The sequence below is a fragment of the Crocuta crocuta genome, unplaced genomic scaffold (assembly GCF_008692635.1).
Source record: "Crocuta crocuta isolate KB4526 unplaced genomic scaffold, BGI_CrCroc_1.0 scaffold119, whole genome shotgun sequence".
NCBI lineage: Eukaryota > Metazoa > Chordata > Mammalia > Carnivora > Hyaenidae > Crocuta > Crocuta crocuta.
This window is the reverse complement of record NW_027551562.1, coordinates 6,966,749-6,991,176: the sequence shown is the minus strand read 5'-3', so window position 1 is coordinate 6,991,176 and position 24,428 is coordinate 6,966,749. Positions and strand designations below refer to the sequence as shown.

The 24,428-nt window shown below is 48.6% G+C and overlaps 1 protein-coding gene across 2 annotated transcripts in view; it reads left to right on the top strand.

Annotated features, from left to right (window-relative positions):
• The window catches only part of FAM135B (family with sequence similarity 135 member B), a 274,520-nt gene that overhangs the window by 156,497 nt on the left and 93,595 nt on the right, over window positions 1–24,428 (top strand). For both annotated transcript variants that reach the window (XM_077749966.1, XM_077749967.1), the window contains exon 4: window positions 19,085–19,224. In XM_077749966.1, coding sequence (XP_077606092.1) covers window positions 19,085–19,224 — 140 coding nt within the window. The remainder of the gene's footprint in view (window positions 1–19,084; window positions 19,225–24,428) is intronic.

Sequence of the window (24,428 nt, the reverse complement as noted above, 5' to 3'; positions counted from 1 at the left end):
TCCCTCCGGTGTTTCCAGCCCTTTCGGTACGTCTGTGTCCAGCTTCCTGCACTGGGTCCCTTTCTGCTCGAAGTCCTTGGAGCCATTTCTGCTTTCCTGAGTGGACACAGCTATGGAAGGAAAATAAGCTATTTGAAGTGAAAGTCAACAATTACAACAGAACCGAGTTGGCTTTCCCAAACCAATTCTGAATTTCTGAAGTACGGCCTTTCCCCTTGAAATTTGGTGAAAAAACTAAGGTTTAAAGAGAAAAGAAAGCCACGGGTTAGAGATAAGTGTGTTTGGTCCGCTGAGACCCTGGAGTTCTTCTCTAAGGAAATAAAATGCAGGCACTTCCTGCGCTTAGGGGACTGGCAGGGGTCCAGGGTAAGTTGCCATGTGAACCTTCCAGGGGGTATCCCTCTGCCGATTTAAATCCCGCTCTCCCCCTCCCCATGCCATTGCGGATGCCCCTGTTCAGAACACAGTTGTCGCTGTCCTAAGAGATGCCTTAGACGTACTTTTAGTTTCTTACCTGCGTCTCCCCATCGGGTGGACAGATTCTGAATCTAGCACACCCATGTGGCTGGCTCACGAGGCGCTCCGTGATGCCTCAGGATGGGGACCCTGGTATAAGGCTCTGGAGGATTCTGTTGATCACTCCTGAGAGGCGGCTCCAGATACTGTGTGTCTTCTTTATGAAGAGCCCAGGCTGCACTGCTGGCCTGGCGTGACCTCGAACCATCTCAGCCTCCTGCGTGTGCTTCTCTCGTCTAGAAGCTATGGACGAACTTTCCCATCCCCAGGTGACTCTTCTGAGGCTAGTGGTGCCTTGATTGGATCTTTTATGATCATTAAATGAAATGAAGAGAAAAACTTTGGCTGGCACTTAGGGAAGCTTCCCGGATGCTTGAGATGGAATGCGGATCCCAAAAGTAGGTGTGTGAACAGAGCAGTTGGGCTGACAGGCCCACGGTACTGAGGGGGGCTAGTTGAAGCATACTTGGGATGACGCTGGAGACTGAGGTATTCCAGTCCCTGCCCTGCGAGGGTCTGCTGGGAAGACGTGACAGAGGTGAGGACAGTGCTGGGGAGGGTCCACAGTGAAGGGTACAAACCTGAGCGGAGCTGAGGACCTTATTTATTGGATGAGTGAAGCTATGATTCACTCATCACTGGGTCAACCCGTTGATCTGTAGGTACATTCTTCACAGCTCTGAGGGAAGGTGCAAGGTAGAAAGTGAGAAGAAAATCCTCTGTCGTTCAAGGCTAGTGATTCCTGTTAGGTGGGATTTCATGGTGGTGATGAACTCATTTCTCCCGATTGTGGAGGCTTGGACAACAGTCTGCAAGAATCCACCTCCTTTAAGAAGTGATGCTCTGAGGTTTGATTGACAGTTGAAAGGGTTCTCATGATGCTGGCTGAGCTGAGGGTGATTGAAATAGAGGACGGAGGGAAGGAAGGAAGAGAAGGAAGAAATAAAGGGAAGGAATAAAGAGAAGGAAGGAAGAAGAAAGGAAGGAGGGAAGGGATTTTCATCTACAAAAAGCTGAACATACAACCAGGAAAATGAGGATTCAGGTTGACAGTGGGTAATGAGAGGTGAGCATAAAAACTTGGATACCTGTGTTTTTAGAACGAATCGTTGGGTCAGGACCTTTGTGTGAGGTAGACGTCCAGTCTGTAGAGGCAGGCACCAAAACAGGAAGGAGACCCGCACATACTGTAGACCTACTGTGTGACAGCGCCTCTCCCAGGGTCAATAATCTTGGACACATGTTGTAGAAGAGGTTTGCAGGAGATTCTGTCATCTGATGATTTGTTGTCGAGGAAATTTAGGGTTTTGTTCGCTTCTGTCACAAAAGTATTTTGAATACCAACCTGGCCCTGGCCTCGAGGCTTCCCCGGTGCCAGACCTTCTGCCTGTCTGGTATCAGCTCTTACCACCGCCTGTTTGTCTGCCACGTTCCAGCCCTGGTGGCTTCTTCCACCCCTCACATCCCCAGCTCTCTTTCCCCTGCGTGCTTTGACATGATCTTTCCCCTTGGTGTCCTGGCTTCTTCTCCCTCTGCCCTCCCCTCTGCTTCTCTCAACTCCCTTTCCTCCAGACCCTTGGGACGTTGTACCAACCTGCAGACTCTTACCTCCTGGCATCCCAGACACTGCCAGTGTCACACCTACTACGTGCCTCATTTCTCCCTGTTTTCAACAAGGTCTGTAGCCTTGGATAGTGGAAATCACTCATTAACGTAATGTCTATTTCTCCACTACCCAATTAATAAGCTCCCCCAGGTGGGGGAATTTGATGTATGTCTTGTTCTCACCACCATATTCTACTGGAGTTCTCAGAACAAAGTAGGCACTCAGCAACAATTTATTTAACGCTTGCCTGAACAGACTTGATTTGTTTTCCCCAGGGCGCACAGCAATGGTAGGAGGGAGCTTAGCTGGCCAATCAGGATCCATAGGCAATCCCATTAATTTGCTGCCTAAAGAATTCAACTACATTACTTCGATGTTTGCATTATTAATTTTGTTGCATAAGTGATCTGGGAGTAAATTCTCCTTGAGCACATCATAAAAAAGGCTAAAGATACCTTTGACTACTGTCTAAAGGCAAGACCCCACCCCTTCCCAGAGAATCCATTGTCAACTTGTTGGTATATATTCCTTGCACTTCTTTTCATGTTCTCACCACGAGGCAATATGTTGATATTGGGTTTTCTTGCTTTTTCAAAATCTGTTCACATGTAGTATCGGGGGCCGTAGCATGTTACAGTCGGCTTACACCGGCTCATGAGAGCTGGCTTTGCTCATCTCTTCCCGGATTTAGAGACTTCACTTTGGTAGCTTAAAACAGGCCATGGGTGAGATTAGTTGCAACAGGAAATCTGCAAAAGCAAGGAGCCTGGTCTGTTTGGAAGGGCGGTTGTTAAACACGTTGGGGGTGGGGGATTTGCAAATGGCGATGAGTCAGTAAACATTTCTGTGCCTTCCTCCTTGTGCAGATGTGTGGCAAGCTTCTCAGGGGAGAGAACAAGAAGCCGCGGTGCTCTATCAGTCATAGGGTGCACAGATTTCATTTTTTAAAACAATGACTGCCAAAACTGCCTTTCACAGGGCTAATTTAAACTGCCATCAGCAGCTGGTGCAAAGACTAGTTCTCCACACAAGTCTAGAGGGGTAAAATCTAGTGTCTTATGTTAGTTTGCATTTTCCTCAGGTTGACCCGTGTTTTCATGTGTGTATTAGCTATTTTTTATTTCTTCTCTTGTCAATTTCCCATTTACAACTTTTTGTTTCCTTCTTTTTGGGTAATTGCTCCTTTGTGATAGTTTTGCTTCCTACTTCCTGCCAAACGGGTCTTTCCCTGAGCCTTTCTTTGATCCATCGGATGGAAAAATCTCTTCTCCTGGTCTGTGGCTTGCCCTTGAACTTAGCAGTAATTTTTGTCATGAAGAAAGGCCAACCTTTGAAGTCTAACGTGTCAAAGAGTCTGCTGCTTTGCCTGTTCACGGTGAACTCTCCTATCACATAGTCGCGATTTCTTCTTCCCAACAATCTGAGGTTGTAACTAAACACTCCCGTTTACAGGAAGGGAAGCTGAAGCTTAGGGAGGTAAAGGCTGGGTCAGGACCTGTACCTGGGTCTGACTGGCCTCTTTATCATGTTGCCTTTGAGCCATGGCCCCACGCAGCTGCCATGGTGCACCCCCCCGGGCCCCTGCAAGCCCCTCCCCAGCACCTCCTGCCGACCCAGCCTGCCTGCATCTCCACCCCTTCCCTGGGTTTGTTTCAACCCCGCAGATTAGACCCCTGCTGGGATCTTCTTGCCCTACCAGGTGGTCCCTCTTGGGGGGCCTTAAAACAGCACCAGGCCAGCCCTCCAGCCCATGTGCCTCAACTCCGGTGCAGAAAAAATGCCTCTCACCAAATTCCAGATGTCTAAGCTCATCCCAGTACATCAGCCTGCATCCTGCTGACCTTCGCTTTCTGAGGCATGAAACGTGCACTTGCCCTCTGGTCCCCATTCTGTGGGCATCTGTATCAGGCTCTTTGAGTCGGCCCTCTGTGCTTGAAGGGAGATGACAGCCCTTTTCGGTCCTCCATTCTGTCTCCGTTATACTCCAGAAGGTATACATAGAGGGCTTCACCGCCATGGCTCCCTCCAAACATCTGCATGCACGCTCTCTTCCAAATCCTTTCTTCCCCCTCCTTCTGACGCCATGTCACTGCCCTAACCTAATGGAGGGCTAAGAGCTGCGGTTCCTGGTCACTGCCTCCTGAGCCCTGCTGTGGAGTCTGGCCTTTCACATTGGTTTGCAGGGTCCGTGTGGCTTCTGTCAGACTTTAATTTTAATAACCCATAAGAATGGTTGTTTTTGTATGTTACCTAACTGGAATTTAAATAAAAACTTAAACACACAAAAAGTTTTCCAAGTCTAAAAAAATAGAAAACTCATCACATAGATTTAAATCATTTAAATTTCTTTTTAATTTTTTTAACATTTATTTATTCTTGAGAGACAGAGACAGAGTGTGAATGGGGGAAGGGCAGAGAGAGGGAGACACAGAATCTGAAGCAGGCTCCAGGCTCTGAGCTGTCAGCACAGAGCCCGACGTGGGGCTCGAACTCATGAACCGTGAGATCATGACCTGAGCTATAGTCGGATGCCTAACCAACTGAGCCACCCAGGTGCCCCTGCATCATTTTAAACAGGGGCGCCTGGCTGGCTCCGTCGGAAGAACATGCAACTCTTGATCTTGCAGTCATGAATTTGAGCCCCATATGAGAATAGAGATTACATAAATAAATGAGGCGTAAAAAAATAAATCATTTTAAACAATTCATGATAAAAATGAGGGACTTTATTTTATGTTTGACAATTGAATGTCATGATTAAAGAGTCATAATGTCAATTATATGAAGAGTTTTCTTTAAAGAATCTTGTGTTGGTTGCTGTTAAGAAAAAAAATTTTCTTTTACCTTTAGACCATGAGTTCTTCCACTCCAAGTTAAGTGTGCCATGTTTCCCTCAGTCTGTATTTTTGCAGCATTTAGGACATTATTACTGAAGGATCACTTGAATGTTTTTGGGTTTTCCCTTTGGGGTAAGTCCCAGGAGGACAGAACCTCTCCCTTCCTTGCTGCTGTGGCTCAAGTGCCAGGGTCATGTCGTCCTTACTCGGGGCTCCACGCTGAGTTTGTGGATGGATGGGTGGATGGAGGGATGATCCTGTGGATGGATGAGTGGATGCAGGGATGAGTCAGTGGATGGAGGGGTGGATGGAAGGATGGGTTGGTGGGTGGATGGCAGATTGAGGGATGGGTTGTGGATGGATGGCGGTTGGAGGGGTGGGTCAGTGGATGAATGGTGGATGGAGGGATGGGTTGGTAGAGGATGGCAGATAGAGGGGCAAGCGTGAACAGCAATACTTTCCCATCACGCCTAGACCTCATTAAAAGAACCCTTTCCCTCTCACCTCCCTCTGTTTCAGAGCTTCACCTGGGCACACATTCTCCAGTATTGATTGCTTTGCTTTAGAGCAGTTCAGGTCGATATCGTTAAAGTTTAAAGCACAATAAAAGTCATGACTCCTGACAATGAATGTTCTTGTTTATCTTCCTTGAAGTAAGTGTACTTCACCTTGGCTTGCTGAAATACGTGCCAATGGCTGACCCATATTTTTATGGATTGGCACCAACGACACTTAATAAATCTCTGTTGATTGTGCAACTGAAGATACCAGGCACTGTGCTCGGTATTTTGTAAATATTATTTTATAAATCCACAGAACAATCTTTGGAGAAAAGTATTTCTGTTCCTATTTTCAAAGGAGGAAACGGGATCTCAGAGAGTTTATAAATGAGCAGAGTCAAGGAGTTGGGTGTTTTGGAGTCATTGCTATGGTTCGGTTGTTAATTTTGTTTCCTTATAACTTGACTTCTCTCTATTTTTATGATCTTTTTTTGTAATGGTCATGTGAGAAGAAAATGGCTTTTTTAAATTTCAAAGGTCACTGAGTTTTTAGCTTTATACTTTTTATAAAACTAATAGTATGTATATTTTAATCCCACATTTGACAAATATCTATCAAGCAGCTACCGTACCTGTTGTACAGGCTTTAGGTCTGTTTGAGCAGAAAGAACCTCGCATGCACAGAGAGCTTAGTCCAATAGAGGAGGTGGTCATTTTTATGCCCGCTGATATCACGATGTTCAGAGAGGTACACTGTGTCATGAGAGCCTGTATTCACGGATTTAACCCTTTGAGGGATATTAGAGAACACCTCTGGGGGAAAAAGACACCCTGAACTGAGGGCTGGCGAGGGAGCAGGAGTCAGCTGGGTCCTCGGGGAAGGAAGGCACCGCTGTGGATGGAGGGAACAGAATGGGTGCAGCTGATGTGAGAAGGAGGCACTGGCCGGCCAATGTGTCTGCAGAGCAGTGAGCAGGGAAACAGGTGAGGTGAGGATGGATGGGTGGGGAGGGCAAATGGGATTTGAGGACTCCATTTGGAATATTTTCCTTCATCCTAAGAGGTGTGGAAAGATGTGGAAGCATTCTGATCAGGGGAACAGCTTGGTCCTATTTGCATATTGGAAACATTCTTCCCTGCAGATACGGTGGGGAGCCACTGTGCATGTGGAGCAGGTGGTACTGAACAAAACCCCTTGGTGATGCAGGTGAAGGGCAGCGAGCCGGTGGGCCAGTCTGTCAGTGACTGAGACAGAGTGAAGCAGAAATGTTTGCAGGGGCTTACATTTGGGAGGTGACGGAGATGACATACAAGGTGGCTCTTAGATTCCTGGTTTCCACTTGAGACCGGATCATAGAACCACTTACTAAAATAAGGAACCTTGGGAGAGAAACCAGGTTTTTAGCTTTTTCTTTTTCTTTTTCTTTCCTGGTGCTGATATGGAAAAGTTACTTTTAAACAGGTTAAATGTGCAGTGCCTTTGAAAATCCAAGTGGAAGATTTCAGGTAGTCAACTGAACGGACAGGTCCTGAACTGAGGGGACAAATCTGGGTTAGGGACAGAAGTTCTGTTGAGCGGCCACATGCTACATTCCATTTTATGTACCAGACTTGGAATTCACCAACAGGCAGATTTATTGTTGGCATAGGGCTTACATTCTGGTTGGAAGGAAATATGTGCCGTGGAGTGAAATACACCACTGGAAGGGAAGCAGAAGCCCCCCCCCACCCCGGGGTGTGTAGGGACCGTGACTTTCAGAGAGGTGACTCCCATTGGGAGACAGAGAAAAGCTACCAGAGTCCAGAATAAAACAATTGGAGCTTTATTTCTCTGAGGCAAGGGAAGAGCATGATTCCAGGGGGTGGGAGGGAGGAATTGACCAACATTATGGGACCCTGCTGAGAATTGAACATGATGTGGGCTAAAACTGTCTTTAAAATCTGAGCAGTGTGTAGGGTGCTCCCTTGGTGGTAATAAGGGACCAGAATCCAAGTGTTTCTTTGCGGGGGAAGGGGGAGATTTGAAGATCACATGGGACAATGAAGAAATAGGGGCTGCCAGTAGGTACTCTTTGCAGGAATTCATTGCTGCGGCAAGGAGGGAGTTAGGGTAGTGGCTGGAGGGGCTTCAAGTTTTGACTTTTGTATGCACTTTATTTCTGATGAGGGAAAGTCAACAGCATTCAGAGGCTATTTGGAAGGAGCCCATTTAGGAGAAGCAGAATAGGTAACGTAAAGAAGAAAAATAATTGAAACAGTCATTAAGCATTTACTTTTTCTCCAGCCCTGTGCCAAATGCTGTAGCTGCCTAGATGAACCGCAGCATGACTGAGCACCAGGAGACTCACCCAGACGCGTAGACCAGCAATGCCAAGATGCTGGGTGGCCCCGCGGGGTGTGGAGCAGTGTGTATGTAGCTCAGCATTGGGTGGGGGTGGCCACCCAGGCATCCAGCTGCCCCCCCATCCCCTGCTGCCGACGACTCACCCTGGCTGGTGGATAGGGGCTGTGGTGCATTCAGTAGCACGCTTTGCAGGATTGCCTCTGCCCCAAGGTGGAGATGTGAAGACAAATGAGCATGGCTTAACAGGCCATCTGGTAATTGAATCTAAAGCTGCAATAATGATTGATTCTGCGGACGTAGGTCTAGGCGTGCATTGATTTTGGGGCCAACTGGCTAAGCATTGGCTGACACCCAGGCAGGTAGTGCTGTGACTTTGAGAAGCTGGTTATAGAATTTGCTCAGACACAAAGGCTTTGAGAGCTCCTTGGAAAGAGTCCTTCTGGGCCCCAGCGAGCACCCAGGCAGGGCCGGGAGAGGCGGGAGGCAGGGCCCTGGATAGGAGGCTGGAGGCTGGATTCTGCTGTTTGTTCTGCTCTTGGGCTGGGTTCTCCATCTCCCGAAGCCTCCCAGTTCCTATCTGTGAAATGGGTTTCAGACCAGTGTGATTTTCTTCTAGCTCCACGCCCCCATATTGGATGTGTGGATTCTCAGACTTCAGAGAGTGAGATAAAAAATGAAAAGCTGTCTTTCCTAGTGATGTCTCAGCCTTCCTTTTGGGGTAACCTTACCCTGATTTTGCTAGACTCTTATTGAGCATTTAGTTTATTCAAGTACTCACCTCGGTCAGTGGGCAGACCCAAATGACTGGCCTATTGTTTATGCCTTCACATACCTTGTGGAGGATAGAGAACCTGGGAGTATGTGGGTTGGTAGAAGATGATGCCAAGATGAATGACTAGAAAGTCAACCACATGGCACAACAAAAGTGTAAGGACAGAGGGATGAGGTGGAGTAGATGTGGCATTTTTAGCGACAATGACTATTGTCTTATCCACCGCAATGACCCTGTAGAAGAAGAGGGTCTCACCATTAGTTTATACATGAAGAACATTGGGCTCAGAAGGGCTCAGTAACTTACAGGTGAATGGAGAGTCTGATTACAGATCAGATTTCAGAGCCTGTGCTGTTTGCAGCCACACTAACTGAGAACATCTCCATTAAGAGATGACATTTGAGGGGCGCCTGGGTGGCTCAGTCGGTTAAGCATCCAACTTTGGCTCAGGTCATGATCTCATGGTTTGTGGGTTCGAGCCCCGCGTCGGGCTCTGTGCTGACAGCTTGGAGCCTGGAGCCTGTTTCGGATTCTGTGTCTCCCTCTCTGACCCTCCCCTGCTCATGCTCTCTCTCTCTCTCTCTCTCTCAGAAATAAATAAAACCTTAAAAAATTAAAAAATAGGTGACATTTGAAAGACCATCGAGACACAGGCAGGATTATGAGATGAAGATGAGGCTATCGATTCATCAAAGGATATTAACTGTGTAGTTTTTATGCCAAGCGCCCTGCGAGAAGCCAGGAGCACAGTGGTGAGAGGTGTACTCTGCAAGCTTAGAGCCACCTGTGGTCTGGTGACAGAAAGATGCAGTGAACTATACCTCTGCACAACAGGTGTTCTCAGCAAGCAGGTGCAGACTGTTCTGGGGACGGAGGAGGGGCAATTTCCCTGCGAGGGAAGAACTCCCGAAGAATGGGAAACACAAGCAGGATCTTGAGGGTGAGAGGCAGAAAGCTTAGCGGGGACAGATGTCAGAGGAGAAAGACTATTCACAGAATGCGTATAGAGTGCCCACTTGGGGCAAGCACTGTGCTAGACCCTCTGAGAGTTGTCAGGAAACAAACAGGGCTAATCAGAAAGAACTTGTATTTGGCATGGTGGCAGTTGCTAGAAGCTAATGCCTCCTAACCAAAAAGAATAATTAAAAAGTGATTAGAACACTGAATAATAGTGTTCATTTCCATTGCCTGGCCTGATACTCGTGCCAACTCTGAAATTAGAGATAATACTTCCATTTTATGGAAAGCAAAGTGATTTAAATGACATCATGTCCTTGTACTAAGGAAAAAATGTAGCACCTCACCCAAGCCTTTCAGTGCCCACACCTCGCCATGTCCGAGTGGCCGAAAGAAGCTCTGGAATGTTTCTCACAGCTTCTTGACATATCTGTATAGTTGATCAAACATACTGTATTGATCACCTCTGATGGGTTACAAGTGCAAGATTCAACAGGTGATGCTACTGAGAAAATCATAACCTTTAATCAAAGAAAGACAATGATAATGGTCTTACTTAAGAGCAGGGACTATTCCGAGTCTAAATCCTACATGGGCCCTGGATTCTGAATATTTCTGATGCTTGGGTGTGTGTGTGTGTGTGTGTGTGTGTGTGTGTGTATTGAAGGAAGCAGCAGATAGAAGGGATAGCATCTTCTGCATGCTGAGTGGTGTTGAGGAGTAAATGTGTGGGGTCCCCAACTGAGGACATTCACTCCAAGCTGAGTCAGAGCAAGCTTGCTCACAGTGAGAGTGTTTGAAATAGGCCAGCGAGATGGAGATGGATTGGCTCTGTCCCAGGACCTCAAGCTCCTATCCCTGAAGTGTCCATGCCAAATAAGCAGGTGGCTGCTGTAACTCCAGATGCACCTAGGACTGGCCCAGCTGTGGGCTGCAGCCAGGGGAGAGGTGCAGGGGTGCAGAGGAGGAAGTATCGCAGAGCTGGGTCCTAGCAACCCCTTCTGTCCTGCATTTGCTACGTGTGGAGTTGAAGGTCAATTACCAGGCTCAGCAGGGGCCAGGTCTGAGTAAGGTGACCCATTGGAATCCAGCTGTGCGGGACTCTAAGGGAGAGCCTGGGGGCATTGAGAGATGGAGGAGGGGAGTTGGAGAGGGGAGCGCTGGCCCTGGAGTAGTTCCCAAGTTCATGTGCAGACGGGCTGTCCTTTTGTGGATTTGGCACAGACGTACAGCAGCAGGAGAAGGAGCTGCCGGAGGGAAGGGGAATGTGCAGGAGCCTCCATGTCCTGAAACACCAGCTCAGGCCACCCTGGGCCGCCCTGGGGTTGACAGGGAGGGGGCATGGGATGAAAGATTTGGAGCTGAGCATACGAACCCTGGCCACAATGGCAGGTCTCCGCAAGGAAACCTGGGCTGACCTACGTGTGCCGTGAACATGCCTCGTTCGTTGGAACCAGGGGCCGTGTTCTGCCAGTGCCTCTGATGTACATAGTTGTCATAGTAGCCACTGCCCTAAACAGTCCAAGTGCCCCCCCCGCCCATTGGCTAGTTGGCCTGGCCCCTCCCCCAGATGCTCACACTCCCTGCAATCTGTAAATGAATGAGTTATGCCTGGCACAGCAGATGGCCTGTAGGACCCTGCTCATCACCCTGCCTGGCATTCTGATTGGTGGCTACCTGTACTAACCAATATGGAATGTCCTTCCCCGTCTCCCAACTATAGGTACAGCCCAAGTGTATGCCCTAAGGAACAGGGTGGAGGGGTCCGATGGGGGAAGGGTAAAGCACAGGATGGCAGGGTCCAGGTGAGAAAGTCCTGCGACTGGAAAGAGCTTCGTGGCTTGGGGAGGGGAAGGATTGGATGCAGCCCTTGGAGCGAGTGGGGGGCTGAGGCTGCTGGTCTTTCTGGACTGGTCAGTCCTGGCACAGCCCCAGGCAGTGGGGCTAGGCCTCCCTCTGGAGGGATTTTCCATCTCAGTGGAAGGAAAAGGCAGAACGATTACCTGTTCTCACCTACTCGGCACTGACTGTGGGCGCCCCCTGCTATTATAGTAGTAAGTCACAACTGTCCCCCACATCCTGTGCTCTCCCATTAAGGTCACCGTCACCGTGGGCTAGAGAGTGGCTCTGTGCTCCTTGGAACATATGGGGGACCGTGACTGGGCCTGGGCGTGGACGCTGCTGCTCCCACAAATATTTGATTAGCAGCAGTTACTGCTGGTCCTCCTTGGGAACATATGGCTGAGGCAGATGTCTCCGAAAAGTCTGAATCACATAAACAGGGCTCTTTGCCTCCCATCTGCTGTCTCCCAATGACTTACTAACAGAAGAGGTTTCAGGATTAGAAGATGGAGCCTTATACCCTTCTCAGAAAACCCCATGGTGTGCCTTTCAGGCGCGCTTAGTGTCTGCTATTTGCAGGGGAGCCTGGATCGGTGCGGGTGCTGGCCCATCGTGAGGACGTAGCAGGAGACAGAGCCAGCCTCATGAGCTAGCTTTCGAGCTGAGATCCGGCTCGCTTCCACAAATGTTTATTAAACACTGCTGCCAACTTCTCAGGGATTGGGTCACTTGGAGCTTTGGGCAGCCAGACATCCTATAAATATTTGTCCATCCTGGACACCGCACAGAGTGCCGGCTCTGTGCTAAGCCCTCACCCGCTGCGGCGTCCACACTGATGATTTAGGCCCAGTGATAACATCGTGGAGAATTTGGATTTAATTCTAAGTGCCATCAGGGGCAATGATGTCCGGTTTATATATCATATGAATAGACTCAAGAGTGGTAATAATAGAAGCGTGTTTCAATATTGAGAGAAAATCCTGAAAGGACACGGAAAGGATTCAATCAGAACCACGTTTTGAATGTGAATGTGAATTTGCAGGATTCGCAGATGATTGGGTAAGGGGGTGAGGGGGAAGAGAGATCGGAGATAGCCAGAAAGCATGGTTCTGCTATGGGTAAGAGATTGTGGGAGAAACACATTTGGGAAACAAAATCAGAGGCTCTGTCTTGGATGTGTGAGTTTATGGTGTGTATCTGACATCAAAGGAATAATGTCTTGGGGCCGAGGGATCGCACGCACCCACGCAGGAGAGAGATGGGACTCATGTCACACATTTGAGAGCTCTTAGCTTCTAAGTGGTGCATAAAGTGCTGGAAGCAACTCGGGTCCCCTGCGGAGACCCTGTGGGGAGAGAAGAGCTCATAAGGGCGAAAAGACATGGCTCTAACGCGCTGATGGAGGTCTGCAGTGCTGATGGAGGAGGCGCAGGAGGAGGCGTCCCAAGGGATCGAGGGGGAAGCAAGGTGGCCAGGAATAAGAACTCCTCTTGCTGTCCCATGATGTCATATTGTTATTGTCACTTTTCCTCGGAACCGAGGTGGAGGGAGCTAAAATCTCACCCCACATCTCCCAGCTCAGAAGCAAGGAGATTCTGCGTGCTTCTCCATCCTTGCAAGCAATGCCCACTGCCCTGGTCCAAGCCAGCTCTGTCCCCAGAGCTGAAGGGCAGTTGAGGATTCCTCTTGAGCTTCCTCTGAGAGTTTTCTAGTAGCTGGTAGAATTCTTTTGTGAGTACTTTTTTTTTTTAAGTTTATTTATTTATTTTGAGAGAGAAAGAAGGGGAGGGGAGGCAAGGCAAGGCAAGGCGAGGTGAGGCGAGGGGAGGAGAAGAGCTCAATGTGGGGGTCAAACTTGCAAACTATGAGGTCATGACCAGAGCCGAACCAAGAGTCGAACGCTTAACCGACGGAGTCAGCCCGACGGAGTCCCTGTTGTGAGTACTTTGCGATAGTCAGTCACACCAGCCACACACTCCTGTCCATCTGGCAGCACACTCATGGCTGTTTCTCTAGGCTCCTGTTACAAGTTAGCCCTGTGCCAGGTGCTGTCATGGGCCATCTTGTTCAACCCCTGGGAATGCTCTCCCATCCCCAGTTCACAGGGGAGGAAACTGAGACTCAGACCTGGGTAAGTTCCTTGTTCACAGGAACACAGCGTACAAGTGCAGAACCCAGGCCAAATCCATGGCTTGTCACTCAAATCTGTTTCTTCTCCTGGCAAAAGCAGGCAGCCATGAACTGCCCTCTGCAATCGAAATGCAAATTGAAACACCTGAGTTGGCCAGGTGGCTAGGTCCGATCTGAAGAGGGCCGGGTAGGCGACTGTTGGGTCACTGGAGTCTGTTAGCGGTGACACGCTGGCCTTTCACATTTGAGATGAGATGGCAGTGCACATTAGGGACTAACAGCGTAGTATCAAGTGCTGGCCTTGCTGGGCTCCCTCTGATAGGTAGGTCACAATGGTGATAATTAAGTAATTAAGCCACTCAGTGTAGATGGGAGAGGGCTCGCTGCTAAATTGCACCTGCAGCCACGTTCATTTTCAGTAGGTTCAGTGATGTTTTTTTCTGGTGCTTTGGCTTAGTTTATGTAAGCAGGAATTTCTGCCCGGCCATGGTATGTGCTGTGTAACATGAGTCTTTGCACCGAGTAGGCTCAGAGTCCGACATCCTGGGTCTACTCTTGGGGTTCAGAACTCCACCCTGCACTCAGTAATGATGGAACCTTGGGTGGAGTCCATGCACACCCGAGTAACTGCAGTATGCACAGCCCACCATTGCATCATCCCCGGACTTCCGTTGTTAATTCTGTAGAACACAAGTGACGACTAGTGTGAGTCCAGCGAGGAGGAAACAAAGTTGGGAAACGCTGGACTAAATACTGAAGACTGCTGCTTGTCGTTGTTGTGCTTTCGCCAGTGGCTGGCATTATGTCTAACACATACCTGAATAAATAAGCTGAGGGATGAGTGGGTACAGAAAAGTACAAGATCTGGCATCCCTGAGGTACTAGATTTGACACTGAGGATGGAACTTAACCTCTGTGGTCCTGAGCTTCCTCATGAGTAAAATGAAGACTCTCATACCCAAGGTCAAGTGAGACAGGGGATCTGAAGTACCTAGAACTCAGACCAATCTCAGGCTAGCTTCTGTAGAGTGAGTTGCAGTGCACAGAGTTTTGCATGTAATACACCTTACAGAGAAGAGACCTTGCAAGTCATGTAGTTAATCTGTAATGACATCTACACTCATACCTGGTTTGTTGTGCAGGGCTTGCCACCTCCATTCAAACCGGTTAGGAAGGCCATATAAGATGATGCAAATAACGCGATGTATCTGGAGAGATAAACTCATGCAGACAAGGAGATGTCTTTGGACATGAGCAGCAAAGGGATTCCCATTCTCTACTCCACGGACAGAGGTGTGGGACAGATATACCCCACAGGGAACTCTTACCATTCAGTTCTGAATTCCAGTGTCTTGCACAGGACTTGACATGTAGCAGGTGATTAATAAGGAGTTAATGAATAAATAAATATGTTTTATAGTAAAAAAAAAACCCACAGAAACATGTTCATCTGGGATTATGGATAAGGCATAAACTCATATCCTTGTTCATTAAGGGAAAGTATTTTCAGTATTCCAGGGACATCATATTTTAGGTAGAAAGCAAGGGAAATGTTTGTTAGGGGAGCTTAGATGGATGGTGCAGTTGGTTAAGTGATCATCTCTTGATGTCAGCTCAGCTCATGATCTCACAGTTCATGAGATCAAACCCTGCTTTTGATCCCCGCTTGGGATTCTCTCTCTCTCTTTCTCCCTTTGCTCCTCCCCTACACTCTCTCTCTGAAATAAATAAACATTTGTGTTGTATGGAAGCAATGAATCATGGGAATCTACCCCCCAAACCAAGAGCACACTGTAAACACTGTATATTAGCTGACCTCACAATAAATTATATTAAAAAATAATAAAACTGAAAAAAGAAAAATGTTTTCAGTTTTTTCAAATAGCTATCCAATGAAAATATGATGTGCTTAAAAAATTGAAGGTATAAGTCCATTTACATCTCTGCAGATATCTCACAGAACTGCTTTTGTATCTAAGTGCCCTGTGAGCAAAAATGCTAACGTGCTTCCTTCATCTCACACGGGCGGAGAAGACCTTGGCTTATACAATGAAATGGGATCCTTTTTAAAAAATTAAATGTTTATTTATTTTTGAGAGGGAGAGAGAGGTGGGGGGAATGAGTGAGGGAGGGGCAGAGAGAGGGAGACACAGAACCCAAAANGGCTTTTCCACTTCTATGAGCTCTGATGTGCTGGAGGATTCTCACGTATGAATACGGCCTGGGTTTGAAGAAATTCGGTGATAGCTTCTCAGCATCTTCCTTTGCCAACAGCCCAAGCCTCACTGGGCTGTCCTTGGGCCTGGAGAGTTGGAAGAGGATCTCCTGAAGTTTTGACCCCCTGACATACACCTGATCCTCTGGGGAGCGCCTGTGGGCAGCCAGAACCATGGCCATGTTCTTGGATCTGGGGTGGGGTTCCTACCACAGCAAATGTGCTGCGAGAGTGCTGCAGGCCCAGATGCTGGGCACGGGGTCCACGTGAGACGAACAGCACCTGCGCTCTGTGATCTGCACTCACAGAGGCCCCGGGGCTTGTGGGGGCGCCCAGCAGAGGGAAGTCTCATTGGAGCTGTAGACATTTGGCGATAATGTAGAAATGCAGATTGTTGATATCACTCATTTATGTAGGGGAAAAACCCCATCAGACCCTAAAAGTCTTTTTCCCCTTGCCTTCTGGCCTGCAACTGCAGATTGAGCTGTTTGAACCTCGCTCCTTGAACGGTGGGAACCATTGAGGAGTTCCTCTGCCCTATTCTCTTTTCCCCATTCCTCTCCTCTACTTTCTGTTCCTTCTTCTTCCTCCTCCTACCTTCTTTCTGCTGCCTTCTTTCCTCTTATTTATTTATTTATTTATTTATTTATCTATTTATTTATTTTTGAAAGCAGGCTCCATGCCTAGTGGAGAGAGCCCAACACAGGGCTTGAACTCCTGGCCCCGAGATCAAGACCTGAGCTGAGATCAAGAGCAGTGATCTCAATCGACTGAGCCACTGAGATGTCTACCTTGTTTCTTCTTAATGTTCTAATTGTCCTTTCAGATCCTTATGCTTGGTACCAACCCTGCCACGCACAACAGCAGACAGATGTCTGGGGAGACTCTAGTCCCTCTAGTCCCTGCCTTTTCATGGGGTCACTTGAATAGAATCTGCTCCAGGAAAAAAACATTCTAAAGAGAGACGTGGCTCTTCACTCCCCAGCTAGGAAAGGACAGCATCCCGAAGGGTCGCCAGGGTCTTTGAGGGTGGGCAGAGCATGCACGCCCCTCATCTCTGGGTGGCCAGTGCCTGGTGCACTGCATAAAATGAGCTGGAGAGCCAGTACTAGACATTCCAGGAAGAGGCCTTGTGGAGGAGAAAAAAGTCGCATTTCCTTCAGAGTGCAGGAGGAGGAAGCCAAGATAATGGGCGAGGTGTCCAGGTGTGGCTTGTCCTTGTTGAGGGGAGAAAGTTAACACTGTCTCAGTGATGTCCACAATCCCAAATGGTATCCGTGATTGGTGAGCCTTCCCTTGCAAGGAGACACCTGCTTATGCCCTACTTAATAGTAGCGAGAAGATGCCAGAGGAAGTCCCATCATGCTTAAGAAACACCTCATCCCGGGCTGAATGGGGCAGTTTGGGATTTGGTGATCTCCAAATACCATTGAATCCTGTGGTCTAGACTGACAATCTGCCCCAAATCAGAGGAGTTTAATCTCTCATAGAAATGTGGCCAGTGGAATTGTATTCAACAGAAAGTGCCCAGTCCTTCCTCTGAGCACAATTAAAGAGTCACCTTATGGCATTTTGCACACCCAGTATGTGCCTGGTCTTAGGATCTTGATTTATTTTATGCTCTTTATGTCTATATGGATCCCAGGTCAGGGTGGATATGCCCATTTTTCACATGGAAAGCTGCTGTTGCAGGGGGTGATGTCACCTGCCCAAGAAGGCTGGGTGATTGAACTGTTTTGCTGGCTGTCCCTCCTGGTACTAGGCGGCTCAGGGCTGCTCTGACCTTCAGAGTCTTTACCCCATCTATCCTCTGCCACATTGTTGGGCTGGCTGATAGATCAACTAGGCCTTGACAGTGATAGAGAAAGGGCTGATGTAGCAAATAAAAACAGAAAGGCATTTGCACACAAGGATCACTTCTATTTAAAGGTCGCATCAATTTGAATCCAACGGGTCTAAATAGGGCTGCGTTAGCCCAGTAATTTTATTTCCTTCATGACGAAGTGCAAATTAGAGCAGGCACATTGGAGCAGCCTTGGTAATGACCTGGGATTTTACATGTTTTTGTTCCCTCTTCTGAAGCTACAGGACAGGTGTTGGTTTGTGTGTCACTCTGCTCTGGGGGGGGAGGGGACAGTGACCCTTTGTCCTGTTTCCAGGGGACTCTTCAAGCCATCTGAGCACAATGCTCAAAGCACTTGAGCTGTTTTTCTTTGCTGGTTGCACTGACTTTTCTTGTTATTTTCTGGGCTCTCTTTGCAAACATGCTGTTTATTTTTTTCTGTAGTGATTTATAGAGCACCTGCCTTTTGCTAGGAGACAGGTGCATTTTATTCATTCACCCGAGACTTCTTTCCTTGGTTGCTAAACAGATGGGTGTGAGCCTAGATCCATGCAATACCTCGTCATGTGGTGAATACCAAGATGCCCGCCTCTTTTCCTTTGAGCCATGGTCTCTTCATCCATAGTAAAATCTTCCCTAGCAGTTTCCTACAAGGATTAGGGAAAAGTACAAATGTGAAAGCATGTTGGAAGCTGTAAAGTGCCACGTGGTTGGTCATTATTATGAACAGGTAATCATCACCTTATATTATGTAAATATTAGCATTATTTATTTGAAGATATTTTTATATTGTCCCTGGTGTGCAGTTTGTGTGTTAAGTGGTTCTGAAATATTCACCCCATTTGTTTTCCATAATGGTGGTCAGTAGATGCAGTAAAGTCCCTTGTCATCGTCAGATAGGTGTGTCTTCCTGAAGTAGAGCTTTACTCGCAGACAGTGCTTAGGAATTGGGGTTTCTTTGGAATGCATTGGAAGCCACAGAGTTGAACAACTGTCTTTGAAACCTTGATGCCTAATACAATTAGGATTAGCACACATACCTAAAACTCAAGACAGAATGTTCTCCATATCATACATGATGTGTGAGCAACATTTCAGGAGTGCGATTCTAGGGCCACTGGGAAGTCCTTGGAGGAGGAAGAGAAGTTTCTGCCCTTATCTTCTCTGCTCTTCTCTTCCTCCCTGGTTCTAGGAGAGGAAGATTATGGAAGGTTTCATGAAGGAGCGGACATGACATGTGAGCGGGTGAGGAATTTAACAGCCACTCATTTCCCGCTGCAGAGCACTGCACAGCCAGATCGTGTGGCTTGTCAGGGATTAGTAAGGTTCTTCTGAGAACGGCCAGCCCCGTTCATTCCACATGAGTCTTTCTACGATGGAATGGCATTCCTTCTGTGACTTTAACCTTTGGACGTCACAATGCGTTTGGGGGCCATTACTTTCCTTGAGCTGGACTGACACCTGAGGCAGCAGGTGCAGGGTGGGACTGGAGTTCACGGGCTCTTACTGGTTTGTTTTGCAGACGGCAGCACCCTGCACTCTGCCTGCGCCCACGAGAACGCCGTGCACAGCCGGGTCTTTCAGATCTTATACAGGAATGAAGAGGTGCCCATAAATGATGCCGTGATCTTCCGAGCTCATCTGCTCTTAGACGGAGAAAGGGTAAGTCGTGGGATCTGCCACCAGCCACAAGGTGCAGTCCCCTCTTCCTGCTTTTTGTCGCCACTGCCGGGTAATGGTAAGTGAAGGCGAAGCGAGGGATTTGCTGTAACGTCTGATGGGGATTCGTGGCTTTAGAGAACTCATGCACGTATTGATTCTTTTCTGTACTCAGTCCTTCACTCATGTGCTTCCTTCGTCCGTGTCCCACGCAGTTTCCATGAACTGAACTACTGAGGCTTTGGTTCCTTCTTCCATCGCCTGTTTGTTCATCTGTTCGGGCAGGTATTCTGTCAAGGAGGCAGTCAGCAGACACCGACTGAGTGTCTGCTTTGGGCAGGGCTCTGGGCAGGGCGCCCGGATGAGGGACGAGGCTGGAGAAGGCGGCAGGAACTCTGCCCTCGAGGGCTTGGTAACTGAGTCGGAAAACAGGTACAGAAGCCAACACCCTGGCATGTGACGTGCACTATGCTGGCTGTGTGTGCAAATAAACGGGGGGGCCGCCAGGGTGGGGACATGAGCCGTGTGGGGAGGAGCCACCAAGGAGCTGGCAAGCAGCTGGCTGTGAGATGTACCAACTGCGAGTCCAGAGAGAAACAGAAAGGGCGCCCCTTGCAGGGGAAACAGCATGAGGTAAAGCCCACAGACCTTGGGAGCCTCATTCCATTTGCTGGAAACTTGATTGAAAAATCTCTGTTCCGTGGCACCTGGGCTGCCCAGTTGGTTAAGCGTCCGACTTCAGCTCAGGTCGTGATCTCATGGTTCCTGAATTTGAGCCCTACATCGGGTGCTGTGCTGACAGCTCAGAGCCTGGAGGCTGTTCCGGATTCTGTGTCTCCCTCTCTCTCTGCCCCTCTGTCACTCGCGCCCTGTCTCTCTCTCTCAAAAATAAATAAACGTTAAAAAAAAAAAATTCTCTGTTCCTCATATTAGCACACATATATTAGCACATATTAGCAAGGAGATATCTGGAGTCTGAGGCATTGCCCGCACCTCCTCAGTCCCGTCTCTGATTCCCACTGCCGCATTCCAGCTGCTCACTTCCTGCTTGAATGCCTTTAAGGATATGGAAGTATGTTCCCACTTTAGGAAGGTCCCGTTAGAGGCAGGTCTCCCAGTCATGTTCCCCAAGCGGTGCACGGAGCGCCTCCTGCTGGCCGGGGGCTCTCTTCCCATCATGCCCCATGGCTTTCTGTCTGTCCGTATCCTTTGTGGGCTAGGCAGAGACCAGGTTCCACCCTGTGGCTACATGCTTCATTCCTCCATCCATCCATCCATCCATCCATCCATCCATCCATCCATCTGAGATTTATTGAATCTTGTGCAGGGACTGGAGGGAAGGGGCAGGGGTGAAGGGAGAGAGGTAGGTGGGGCCAGACTCCGCACTATGGGCGATGGGAGGGAAGGCAGAGGTTATACTTGGGTGAAGGGGAGCCACTGATTTCATCAAAAGGGCACAATGTTTGTCTTGGCTTTGGTGCCCCGTTCCCCCAGTCTGCGAGCTTCTCTGGGGCTGGAGTGCCCTGTCCGTCTTTGCAAGCCCAGCATCTGCCGTGGGAGCCGACCAGCAGATGCGAGCAGATGACTTAGCTGGTTCATGAACACACTGAACTTGGAATTCCTCCTTTTAGGGCCTTTGTAACCCCCTTCTTTGCCAACGGAAATGAATATCCCTAGTGTTGCCTGCCAGCCTTCAGGGACCCTGATCCCCTTCTTCCTTATGCCATCACAGTGACTGTGAACACCTTGTCTGTCACTCAAATCAAAAAGACCAAAACCAGCCTCCATGAGCTGGGCCGCCTCTCTTTTGACCGCTGGTGTGTCTGCCCTCTGCCCTCCCCGACCTGCTCTGGGCCCCAGAGCTAACTCCACCCACTACTCAGTCGCATCCTTACCCTTTGGGTTCTGTTTGGGTTCAGCTTGTGAGAAGCCTGGCGGTGATTGGAAGAAGGGAGGAGAGTGGGGCCAGGGAGTTCATTCCCCGGGCTCGTGCTGGGCCAGAGAGGGCTGCTTGCCTGGTGGTGTGCGGGGCTAGACTGTGAGAGCCACAGGTACGCATGCCTTTCCAGCTCCCCATGCAATGACATCACATTGGTAGCTAGAAATCAGTTGTGGTGGAAATATTTCCACCACAGAAATCGGCAATGTTGCACATTTTCCTTCAGAGAGCCAGTTATGAAACATTTATCCAAGGTCTCAGCTCAGGTCGGGGGGCTCGCTCTGTGGAGCTTTCCCTCCAGTTCTGATAACCACTCGCTAAGCACACCTCTCCTGGTCCAGGGCATTAAGGTCACCCTGTCGTTACCAGGCCTGACGCACTGGCCACCATCTGTGGCTTTCCACAAACCATCCCCGCACCCTTGTAAATCATCTCTTTCTTGAACGGCCTGGATTCCTTATTTTGAGTGCATCAAAGTGACTTCCTTCCTGGACCCAGTTTAGGAAGAGACCCCTGAGGTTGTTTTGAGTTTTAAGGAACCCCAAATTAGGCTGCGGGTTCACACTTGGCACACCCAGATTCTGGCAGGAGAGCCTCGCTTTGCCTCCTGGGGGCCGTCATCCTTTGGCATGTTGACCTTGAAGCCCTGCTGCACATTTCCGTTGGGGGGCTGGGTTTGGACAGTGTTCAGGTGTCTCAGTCATTTTCCAAGTGATCTCCACCACTCGCTCCCACCCCCGCATTTGGAGCCTTCCTCAACACCCAAGTTTAGCTCAGGTCAGGTTGTAACAAGCCTCAATTCAGAGACTGAACAGGGAGTCTGCGTGGCTATAATACATATTGCTGCCTTTTTATGCCAAATCATTCATCGCTACAAGCTTATAATTTGTATAGTGTTGGAGTAATCCATACGGCAGCAAAGAATGCTACAGCTAATCATTATACCCAGATCAATGACAATTAAAATTAATTGGATATGTCCATACACATTGTATATCGAGAATGGATCCATTGGCTCTTTTCCAGTGAGTATCTTTTGACAACAAAGCACTGCTTCTCATCAGGTGCCCAGAGTTCATGTCCCCACGTCCCCACAGCCATCATTGTGAACAACGGACACTCAGATAGTGGCTATACATCAAGCATACTGTTGCACACGCTATGTGCCTGAAAATGCCTTCCACGCTGGAGGGCACAGGTCAGTGCAAGACATGGCCACGGACAGAAGCAATCACTGCTTTAGGAATAAGATGGGGTGTTTGCATGACGGTCGCAAAGAGTGAGTGTCCAAGTAGGATGGCGATTTTATTTATGTACACTCTGTGTAAGCCCCCAGAGGATTTGGGAAGGCTGACAAAATGCATAGAAGAGTAAAAGGAGAAACAACAATAACAGAGTGAGCCCGAGCCAAGGAAAATCACAAAAAGGGGGCGGGGAAGCCTGGGCGCCTGCGATAACTGTAACCGACCAAAATGCACAAACATGGCACTAGGTGTTGCTAATGGATGCTTGCACATTCAGCACCAAGCTTCCCAGCGGCCAAGGCGAAGAATACAGTCATGAACAACAAGTTGCTTGGTGCCCTGAGGAGGAGGAGGAGGAGGAGCAGATTTCCTCAAAAGGTCTTTGTCAACAAGGCTGCATTTTTATTGGCTTTAAAAAGAAAAGCGTTTCTCAAAGTGTGATTTCTTGTTGTCCCCACATCACAGTCCCCTGGCGGCACTTGCTCAAAATGCAGATTCTTGAGCCCATCCCAGACCTAGTGAGTCAGGCAGAGGGTTTTCTTTTGAGGGAGCAGGGATGTGATTGAGAGTTTTGAATTTTTATGGAACAGGTGGAATTTCTGCAAGAGGGTGTGAACAGCTTTTGAGACCAAAGGTAGAGAGGGCAGGGAAAAAGCAGTGAAGGAGACAGTACATCTGAGGAAGAAAGAGTTGTTTCCGGAAGGGTAGGAGATGGTGCAGGTGCAAGGCTGGACAGGATATTTGAAGACCCAACAGGTAGCACCATGCATGCCATTCCAAACACCGAATATTTACCTCTTCTGAAAGCAGGGGGGTGACCTTGGAATCAGGAGAAGAAGAGTTGGGATTTAAAAAGGTCCACCTGGCAAAAATATGGAAAGTAGGGCTTTGGGCATTTTCCAGGATGTGGATGCCATGCTCTGAGCCCCAGGACTTGGAGGCAGTGCCATGAGCCCAGGACTTGGAGGCAGTGCCATGAGCCCAGGGCGTGGAGGCAGTGCCATGAGCCCAGGGTGTGGGGGCAGTTCATGGTCCACGCAAGTGGTGGGTAGCCCGGCAGCAGAGGCAGCAACAGTGGGGACGGCAGTGGGGGTGGCAAGGTGGATGGCAGTGTGCATGACAGTGGGCATGGCAGTCAGCATGGCAGTGGGGATGACTGTGTTTAAGCCAAACACCCGTGTAGACCTGGGCCCAAGTATGGAGGATGCAGCACATCCTGTACTCAAGAAAGTTCAATGGGATTTGACGGTAAGGTTTGGCCATGAAATGGGCTTGGGGTCCATTGAGGGTCCAGGTTAATAGGGAGAAGGCATATTTCTTTTGAGGGGTGATATGAATTCAGGCTCAGTTATACTAACAACCTCATGATCTTAACACTAATAGCAACTTGTATGTATTCGGTGTGTGTTGTGTGGTGGGCGCTGTGCTGAGTGCTTTCTTTGGAAGTTCTCAGAGGAGCATCACTACGGTACTGTGGTGTGTTTTACAGTGCCTGCTTTACAGTTGAGGATGCAGCGATGTAGAGAAGTAATTTCTCCCAAGTCATATCACTAGAAAGTGGTAGAGCTTAGATTTGAACCCATGCAGTTTGACTCCAAAGCCTATGTTTGTGACCAATATGCAGACACATCGTGTGGAGTTGGTGTAGGAAGGGCCCTGTAGTGGCCAGGGCCAGAGGAATTTGGAAATAACAACGATAACTAATAGTTGCTAAGAACAGTCTTTGGGGGCGCCTAGGTGGCTCAGTTGGTTAAGCATCTGACTCTTGGTTTCTGCTCAGGTCATAGTTTCATGGCTCCCGGGATTGATTTCCACATTGGGCTCTGTGTTGGTAGCATGGAGACTGCTTGGGATTCTCTCTCTTCCTCTCTCTCTGCCCCTCCCCTGCTCTCTCTCTCTCTCTCTCTCTTTCTCTCCCTGTCTCTCAAAAAAAAAAAATAATAAAAATAAAAAAGAATGGTCTTGTTTCATATGTTATATTAAGCACTTTGGGTATATTTTCTTAGTCACACAATAGCAGTGCT